Raw genomic sequence first — 10,188 nt, forward strand, 5'->3', positions numbered from 1 at the left:
TAGAGCTGCCCTACGACCCAGCAATTGCACTGCTGGGGATTTACCCCAAAGATACAGATGCAGTGAAATGGTGGGACAGCTGCACCCCGATGTTTCTAGCAGCAATGTCCACAATAGCCAAACTGTGGAAGGAGCCTCGGTGTCCATTGAAAGATTAATGGATAAAGAAGATGTGGTCTATGTATAGAATGGAATGTTAGTTAGCATTAGAGATGATGAATACCCACCATTTGCTTCAATGTGAATGGACCTGGAGGGTATTATGCTGAGTGAAGTCAGTCAGTCAGAAAAGGACAAACATTATATGGTTTCACTCATATGAGGAATATAAGAAATAGTGAAAGGGATTAAAAGGAAAGGAGGGGAACTGAGTGGGAAATATCAGTAGGGAGACAGAACATGAGAGACTCCTAACTCTGGGAAATGAACCAGGGAACCTCCCAATGAAAGGGAGGTGGGCAGGGGGATGGGGTGACTGGGTGGCGGGCACTGAGGGTGGCACTTGGCGGAATGAGCACTGGGTGTTATACTATATGTTGGCCAATTGAACTCCATAAAATATATATCTTTTTTTTTTTTTTAAAGGAAGGATAAAGTGGGTGACCTCCAACCACTCCCTAGTCTTTAAATAGTGATCTTGCAGGCTTTTCCTCAGCTCCTGAAAGGATAAATTTTAAGATAGGTGGGGTGTGGGGCAGGGAGGTTGGATTTCCTTCCTAAATTGGCAAAATTCAAATGAGCTTTTTGAGGAGAACGTTGATTAGAGGTTAGAAAGAATGCTAGGATCTTCCTAACAAATCATGGCTCCATCACTTTGTTAGAGAACCGATGTGTCATGAATCTGGCTCTTTATGACAAGGTGACTTTGGAATCAAGATGTCAGGGTTCTTGATTAAAGGGCTATTGGCAGGCTCAGAACTTTCTAGCACACAGAGAGCTGCTATCTATTCCCCAGAACAGTGACTTCTGCATCTTGGCCAAATCATCCTGTTTCAGCTTTGCAAGGAGCTACAACACCTTCCACAACTGTGTGAAAAAGAAATCCTCTATGTGAATTCTTCCTGGGGTGAAGGACCTTCTCCCCAGGCCCTTTAATGACAGTAATAGCATCTTTTTCAACTTTGCATTCCTAACAAGAGGCATTTCTGTTATAAAACTAGGGTTTGCCAAATTATGCCTTGGCAAATGAATGAGTGGATGAATTAATGGGGAACCCTGTCCAGGAGTTGAGTTGCTAGACAAGATACCTGGGCTCCATGGCTCCGACCCTTCTCTTCTCAGTTAAGCCTTCTTCAGGGCCACCATGCCTCCATCTTCAGCCCTAAAGAGTCTCCTTACCACCTGTGTTCTCACTGCCTTGGTTTCCAGCATTGTGGGTAGATTGGACAAATGGCCTCTTTCCCCCTGCCCCCAGGTTGGAAGAGTAAAATGGACAATACAAAACAGAAATGCCTACTTGGGAGAGACCAGGTCCTGCTTCAGGAGCCGGACTGAACTCTGCAGGGTTGGGGACCCTGATCAAGCACCTGGGCAGTGGGCAGCTGAAAGGCCTGAGCCTGAACACTGAATGGGGCCTGATGTGGCCAAGTGGGCTCATTCAGCCCTACAGAAAGTGGGCTTCATGGTGTCTTGATTCTCAGGAATGTTTGGCTATTGGAAGTATCAACTATGATTCTTGACAGTTTTCATTCCTGAATTATTTTTTAAACACTTTTTATTTCCTTTTTAGAGAGTTATAAATGTTCAAGCTGCTCTCTTAATGCATGTAGTGCTGACCTGCAAACGACTTGTGAAGCGTCTCAAAGCTGCTTCATATATAAGCAAGAATTGAGGACATCAAGTATGTGCCAGGCCTCTCCCCAGGTTGTTCATCATGCAGGACAGACAGAAAAGGTGCTTAGAGTGAAGGAGTTTGCTGTATTTAGTGACTAGATGGAGTTCCTTACTTTCCTGTGCATCTTCTATTTTACCCTACTTTTTTATGTTGAATTCAGCCCAGATAGGACTGGGGGTGTGGGGTGGCGGGAGGAGGCAGGGTGGGAGACAGTGGGAAAAAGACTGGACAATCCTTGTTCTGCATCAACCTCATTGAAGTATGACACTCCTATTCTAACAAGTGTTAACAAACCATCCCTCCACTGGTTTATTCCATGGACCAACGCAGAAGGGCTCCTTAAGAAGTGGAAAGACTAAAGACAAAAGGATTTGAAGCACGGAATCCTTTAATAATGGTAGCCCATTTGGACATCGCTCTCTCTTTGGTTCAAAGAAGAAATTCCTTCTGGGGTTTGGTTTTGTACAGGGAAGCTCTTACAATATGTTGGAGAGAAAGGTTGTTCTTCAAGCAAGCAAGTGTGTCCCAAGGACCTTCTCAGCAACACTAGGAGATAATCAAACATTCAGGTACAACTACCAGTGCTGCCAAGAGGAGCTCTGTAGCCAAGGGGACTTCCAAGGTGAGTGCCAACACATCTCTGCTCTCCCTCCCTTCCCATCCTTTATCCCAATCCATTGTCTTATGTCTGTCTTCTAAGTACCTTCCTACGACCTGTCTCTCTGTTTCTGAGCTGCCTATTGATTTTGCTCACTGACTCACTGACTGTCTTTCCTTCCTGTGAAGGGATAGGCACAAGCCCTTCTTTTAGACTGAATGGCAGCTGGGCGGCTGGGATGGGTCCTCAGGATTTACACTAAGTATGAGTTTGTAGGTTTAAATTGTTTGCTTTTCCATTCCAGTTGAAAAGTTGTTTGTCCTTGCCTATTTATTTCTGCACTCTCTTAACAGTATTTTTTTATTGAAGTATAATTAACATACAGTATTATATTAGTTTCAGGTGTACAATATAGTGATTCAACAATTCTATATATTGCTCAGGACTCATCAAGATAAATGTACTCTTAATCTCTCACCTATATAATACATCCTCCACCCACCTACCTGCTAGCAACCATCAGTTTATTCTATTTAAGAGTGTTTTTTGTTTGCCTTTTTAAAAAACCTTTGTTTGTTAATTTGTTTTGTTTTTTAAATTCTATATATGAGTGAAATCATATGATAGATATTTATTTTTCCTTGACTGACTTATTTCACTTAGCATTTATGCTCTAAATCCATCCATGTTGTTTGAAATGGAAAGATCTCATCCTTTTTTTTTTTATTTTTTTATTTATTTATGATAGGCACACAGTGAGAGAGAGAGAGGCAGAGACACAGGCAGAGAGAGAAGCAGGCTCCATGCACCGGGAGCCCGACGTGGGATTCGATCCCGGATCTCCAGGATCGCGCCCTGGGCCAAAAGCAGGCGCCAAACCGCTGCGCCACCCAGGGATCCCCAGATCTCATCCTTTTTTATGGTTGTGTAATATCCTCTTGTATAGACACGCCTGGGTGGCTCAGTGGTTAAGCATCTGACTTTGGCTCAGGTTGTGATCCTGGGGTCCCAGGATTGAGTCCCACACTGGGCTCCCTGCAGGGAGCCTGCTTCTCCCTCTGCTTATATTTCTGCCTCTCTTTCTCTGTGTCTCTAATGAATAAATAAAATTTATTTATTCACACACACACACATACATATCACGTGTTCTTTATCCATTCTTCAGTCCATGGACACCCGGGTTGTTTTTTCATATATCAGCTATTGCAAATAATTCTACAATAAACATAGGGGTGCATATATCTTTTCAAATTAGTGTTTTTCATTTTCTTTGGGTAAATACCCCAGTAATGAAATTATGGAATCACATGGAATTTTCCATCTTTATTTTTTTGAGGATCCTCCATACTGTTTTCCACAGTGGCTATACCCAAATTGCATTCCTACCAACAGTACACAAAGATTCCTTTTTCTCTGCACCCTCACAAATACTTGTTATTTCCTATGTTTTTTATTTTAGCCATTCTGACAGGCATAAAGTGATATCTAATTATAGTTTTAACTTGCATTTTCCTGATGATCAGTGATGTAGAGCATCTTTTTTTATGTGTCTGTTGGCCATCTGTATATCTTTCTTGGAAAAATGTCTATTCAGGTCCCATGCCCATTTTTTAATTGGATTATTTGTGGGGGTTTTTTGATATTGAGTTGTATAAGCTCTTTATACATTTAGAATATTATTTATATATAATTTTCATTATTTATATTATTTATATATTTTATTATTTTTATATTATAAATTATATATTATTTATATATTTAATTATATATTTAAAAGATATATATATATAATTTGCAAATATCTTTCTTCATTCAGTAGGTTGCCTTTTTATTTTGTTGGTGATTTTCTTTGCTATGCAAAAGCGTTTTATTTTGGTGTAGTCCCAGTAGTTTATTTTTGTTTTATTTCCTTTGCTTAAGGAGATATATAAAGAAAAATGTGTCTACAGATGATGGGAAATTACTTCCAATGTTTGGTTATGGACTGGAAGAACGAATATTGTTAAAATGTCCATACTACCCAAGCAATCTACAGATGTGCAATTCCTATCAAAATACAACAATATTTTTCACAGAACTAGAGAAAATAAAACTAAAATTTGTACCACAAAAGACTGAGTAGCCAAAGCAATCCTGAGGGAATAAAGCTCAAAGTATCACAATACCAGATTTCAAGATACACTACAGAGCTGTAGTGATCAAAGCAGTATGGTACTGCCACAAAAATAGACACATAGATCAATGGAACAGAAGAGAGAATGCAGAAATAAACCCATGCTTGTATGGTCAATTTATCTATGGCAAAGGAGAGAAGAATATACAATGGGGATGAGGCAGTCTCTCCCAAAAATGTGCTGGGAAAACTGGGCAGCTACATGTATACAAAAGAATGAAACCAGACCACTTTTTTATGCCATCCACAGAAATAAGCTAAAAATATATTAAAGACTTAGATGCGAAACTTGAAATGATAAAATTTCTTACCAGTATTTTTTAAGACCACAAGTTACCTTCTGTCATCTAAGCATTTTTCTCCAGCCAGGGCAAAGGATCAATTCATGAAAGAAGCAAATAAACCAAATTCCTATAAGATCCTCTATTTTTCCACTTAATACCTACTCCCCTCCACACACACACACACCCTCTATGCCACCCTAGTTTTAAATAATTTTGATTTGGGGTGGAGGAATCATGGAATAAGCATGATCTTGGTTGGGGGATAATAATGCTCTGAGCTCCTTTTATGGCTTACTCTTTAAGATGAAATTTTTCTTTCTTCATTCAGTGCCTCAGAAATCCTCAGTACCCAATGGCATTAAGTGTCCTGCCTGCTACAATGTGTATGACATTTCTTGCGACCCAGTTCTTCTTGCCTGCACTGGTACAGAGACAAAGCATGTGGAAGTTATTGGCATAGGTACAACTATTTCCACAGGATTCTTGGTGTTCATTTTCTCAAAAGATATATCTGTGCTAGATATCTTTGCTGTGTAATCATTACTCCAAAACTTGGCAGTTTAAAACAATGAGCATTTATTATTTCATGGCATCTGAGGGTCAGGAGTCTGGGAGTGGCTTAGCTAAGTGCTACTGGCTGAGTTTCTCATGAAGTTGTAATCTAGCTGTCAGCAGGGCCTGTCACCAGGAAGACCTGCTTCCAAGATCACCCATGTAGTTGTCAGGCTTGGTTCTTCTCTACATGGGTCTCTGTGTGGGCTGCCTGGATGTCCTCATAATGTATTCCCCCACAGCAAGTGATGAGAGAGAGAGAGAGAGAGAGAGAGAGAGAGAGAGATAAGAGAGATGGAGGGAGGGAGGAAGAGCACTAACTGGCATTTCTCAGGGCAAATGATGACGGAGGAAGAAGAGGAGGAGAAGAGGGAGGGAGGAAGGAGATACTACAGTTTCAAAGTAATCAAATATCAGAAGTGACATTTCTTCACTTCTGTTGTATCCTGTTGGTTGCACAGATCAACTCTGATACAACATGGGAGAAGAGTATACAAGGACATGAATACTAAGAGATTGAAGGCCATCCTAGAGACTAACTACAATGTACAGCAGAGGCTGATACAGAGCCAAGTCCTAGTTCACTCTCCAAAGTTTGGAGGGAGCCATCTATCAGAAGAGAGAAGGGAGGAGAGGAGAGGATGAGGAGAGGAGAGGGAAGATGAAGAGAACATAACTGCTTCCCACAGCAGATTCTGAGACTTGGGAACATGTCATATCATGATCTCCTTGAATGGGAACTTGGGTCATTGGCCATCACCCTCTTCAACAAAGAGGGTGATACCTCAGTTCTGGTTTTATCATCACTACCATTATTGCTATTACCCAAATCCCATGATTCAGCACTTTATTTTTCATGATATGATTCTGAAATCTGCAGAAGGACTTGCCATTTTCCTGAGAAAAGTATGGACTTGTAATAAAATGCAAACATGCAGGGATCCCTGGGTGGCGCAGCGGTTTGGCGCCTGCCTTTGGCCCGGGGTGCGATCCTGGAGACCCGGGATCGAATCCCACGTCAGGCTCCCGGTGCATGGAGCCTGCTTCTCCCTCTGCCTGGGTCTCTGCCTCTCTGTCTCTCTCTGTGTAACTATCATGAATAAATAAATAAATAAATCTAAAAAAAAAAAAAAAAAGAAGATGCACACATGCTATTCAGATAGAAAACAACAGGTACCAAGGGGCTGTTTAGCTGAATACATGAGTTCTGATCTCAGGCTTTTACCTCTCTTCCAACCATCTCTCCCCTAGTCAGAAGGCACTGACTCCAGTCTCAGCTATGCATCTGACACAGCAGGGGCCCTTTGGGATTCATCCTAAACTGAGATGTCGGACCCAAAGGGAACTAAGTCTTGGTCCCTGGACAGAGATGGAGCTGTGGTTCTTGCTTCTTTCACATAAGGCGGAGGGGAATTCTGGGGCATTTTGTGTACCCTTTTCTTCCCCGAGGGAGGCGGATAGGATAGGATGTGGGTAAAGAGGGGAGACAAGAGAGAAGACTAACTCTTGGATTTTTCTTTTGGCAGATAGTCCTATATTTATGATTTTTGCCATGGGTTGTGCTACTGAAACTGCAACTTGAGGAATATAAATATATTGAATAACATAAAAATCCATACCAACTGTACAGAATAAAGCAATGGAGATCCCCACTGATGTTCATCACCTCATCAATCTTGACTGGTCCCTTCTTGCTCAAAGCCTTGCTTTGAAGTTTACACACTTCCAAGCTCATAATCCTACAAACCTAAAATGTTGGAGTCCTCTGATGACTCCCCTCCCCAACATTCCCCAGACATTGCATAATTAAATTGCTGATATTTCCTTAAGTATGTTTGTAATCATTTGTTAGTAACTCAGGTGAAAAAAAAATCTTATGGGGAGGGGTCCCTGGGGTAGCTCAGTGGTTGGCACCTGCGTTTGGCACAGGGAGTGATCCTGGAATCCTGGGATTGAGTCCTACATCAGGATCCCTGCATGGAGCCTGCTTCTACCTCTGCCTGTCTCTGCCTCTCTCTCTCTCTCTCTTTCTGTGTCTCTCATGAATAAATAAATAAATAAAATATATTTTTAAAAAATCTTATTCATTCATCTAATGGATTCTTTCTTCAACCCAAGTAATAAGTAAGGAAATATTAGATAGCATCTCAGGCTGTGTCCTCCACAAGTCAGGGGCAGTCACAGCCATTCTTCATGTGATGCCATGAGGAAGCAGAGGGGCAAGGAATAACCCTTACAGGATCCAAACTATGATGTCCTCATGGTGCTGAACACAACAGACACCCTGATACCTGCTCAGATGGATCTCTTGATTCTCCAAATTCAGTTTCCTACAGGGTGTAGTAAGTTGCTTAAAAGAAAAGAATACCTCACACGTAATTATGACCTTCTGGGAAACAATCTGTTGTCTGTATCATGCTGGGGACCTCACACTCTATAAGCTTATCTGAGCCTGAAATCTACATAGACTGTGGCCTTCTCCTTGGGGCTATGTCTCCATTTTCTCCTCCCTGGGCTTTTGAGGAGGCAGTGTGCAGAGTTTATATGTCCAGGACTCATTTTATGCACATTCTCACTGTGTGCTCAGCACAGTGATGGAAACTGTAAAATACACAGGGTCCTCCCTCAGGGATAAGGAGCTAACCCACAGAGAATGATGAAAGGATTGCATGTAACTGCACGGAAAAGGAGGTAGAGTCAATGCTGGTACACAAAGGCGGTAAACTGAGACAAGGCTTGAGGAAGGAATGTATATGAAAGTGAAGTTTCCACTGGGGAAATGGTAGGCTAAAAAATGGTTAAACAGCAAAGTCCCCAGAAAGGCAGTAAATCAAAATAGAGCCTACACAGGAGACCTTTGATAAGGAAACCCTTAGGGTAATAATGGGAAATCCTGTGCTGATTCAACTCCAAGGAGGTCACATCAGCTCAAGTGGGCTGGTGTTGCTGTTACCACCACATACATTTTACAGAGGAAAAGTGGCAACAGGATGGAGACTCTAACCCAAATGGTCAATTTACAATCTTGGACTTTATTCTCTGTGCCATCCTGCCTCTCAACCAATAACCAAGTCCTGGACACATTAGTTAGCTTGGGGCTACCACAACAAAGCAACATGAACAAGGTGGGTTAAGCAATAAAAAAATTACTTTTCTCAGTTCTGGAAGCTGGAAGTTTGAGACCAAGGTGCCATCAACACTGTTGTCTTCTGAGGTCTCTCTTGGGCTATTTCCCCCGTGTCTTCACATCATCCTTCCTCTACATGTGTCTGCTATATATTGGATGTTTGTGCACCCTACTCCCAAGCAATGGTATTGGATAGTGGGGACTTTCAAAGCCTGCCACCCTCATGAACAGCATTAGTGCCCTTATAAAAGAGGCTCCACAGAGCTCCCTTGCCCCTTCTACTGTGTGAGGACACAATGAGATGGCTGTCTATGAACCTGGAAGAGAATCCTTACCAGACATTGAGTCTGCTGGTCCCTTGGTCTGGTCTTCCAGGCTCCAGAACTGTGAGAAATAAATTTCTGTTGTTTATAAGCCATCAGTTGTGTGTTATCTGGTTGTAACAGTTCAGATGGACTAAGGCAGTGTCTGTGTCCCAATCTTCTCTTATAAGGATATCAGCCTGATTGGATTAGGGCCCACTATAGTGACCTCATCCTAAAAGGCTATGTCTCCAAATACAGTAAAATTCTGAGGTATTGAAGACTAGGACTCCAACATATTAATTTTGGCAGAACACAATTCAACCCATAGCAAAGGGTTATAGAGTAAATGACTTTAGGCATTTAGAAAAACTTTTCAGCTATTGCTCCAGTAGGAAGTGGTTGGTGCAGTGTCAATACACAGTGTATACTTAATAAGCATAACCCATTATTCTTTTTCTTCTCTGCATCCTTCTCATCTATACCCATTATCTTCCCATTTCTTTTCCCCAATTTTCCTTTCATTTTTCTACTAATTATTTCCCCATCTTGCTAATCTTTCCCTGAACTTCATTCTCTTCTGGAATAAGCAATGTGGGTGTCAACAGTCATATCTCCAAGAGAGCACTGCAGTCATTCATGGGTGTGGCAGCCAATTGATCACTGTATTCTGTGGGTAAGAATATGGGGCTAGAGAGCAGCATCTGCATCTCAGGAGAGAGATTCCATGAGGTCAGGGACCTCTGAAAGAACACATTTGTCCGTTTCTTCAAGATATCAAATAGGGAGAGGGTGGTAAGATGGGGAAATAGCAGGTGGTAAGATGGGGAAATAGACCCTAGGCTTCCCTCATCCCTTTAACACAGCTTGATAAATATTAAATAATTCTAAACACTCAAGAAATCAATCTGAGGACTGATAGAAAAAACTGCACAAGTAGAGGGAGAGAAAAGACACATTGTGGAGGATAAGAGGTGTGGAGATGTGATTTGGGGCGGGGGGCGGAGAATCAGGTGCTGCAGAGAGGAGGGAGCCCTGGTGATGGAGAGAGGTTCGAGAAAGAGAAAGGAATGCTCTGGGATCACACAAGGAAAACACTTTCCCCAAACCATTGATTGGGAAAATGAGAGGGGCTGAGTTCCATGAGTTTTACAACCTGTGAGGTTCAAAGACTGGAGTTTTAGAGGTCTGTGTGTGGCTGGTGGTGAGCCCTGGGGAGATTGCAGTTCTCCTGTGGAGAAGGAAGGCAGATAGCCTGGGGAAAGATGGATAAGTTGCTTGCAAATATAAACTACCAAAACTGAAACAGGAAGAAATA

The 10,188-nt window shown here is 41.9% G+C and overlaps 1 protein-coding gene across 4 annotated transcripts; it reads left to right on the forward strand.

Annotated features, from left to right (window-relative positions):
• Window positions 1-910: 910 nt before the first annotated feature.
• Window positions 911-7,270, forward strand: LOC112670491 (protein RoBo-1-like). Of its 4 annotated transcripts, none has more exons than XR_007402784.1 (4): window positions 911-1,893; window positions 2,165-2,456; window positions 5,218-5,349; window positions 6,968-7,270. XR_007402784.1 is itself a non-coding variant. In XM_025464225.3 (4 exons), the coding sequence occupies exons 1-4, from the start codon at window positions 1,843-1,845 to the stop codon at window positions 7,021-7,023; spliced, it is 393 nt and encodes a 130-aa protein (XP_025320010.1). In that variant the 5' UTR covers window positions 911-1,842; the 3' UTR covers window positions 7,024-7,270. The 4 variants fall into 4 exon arrangements, 3 of the variants coding, with proteins under 3 accessions (XP_025320010.1, XP_048951106.1, XP_048951105.1); XM_025464225.3 differs by having other exon boundaries at window positions 2,303-2,456; XM_049095149.1 differs by lacking the exon at window positions 6,968-7,270 and having other exon boundaries at window positions 911-1,100; window positions 1,730-1,893; window positions 2,303-2,456; window positions 5,218-6,551.
• The last annotated feature ends 2,918 nt before the right edge of the window (window positions 7,271-10,188 follow it).

This window comes from Canis lupus, chromosome 16 (genome assembly GCF_003254725.2).
Source record: "Canis lupus dingo isolate Sandy chromosome 16, ASM325472v2, whole genome shotgun sequence".
Lineage (NCBI taxonomy): Eukaryota > Metazoa > Chordata > Mammalia > Carnivora > Canidae > Canis > Canis lupus.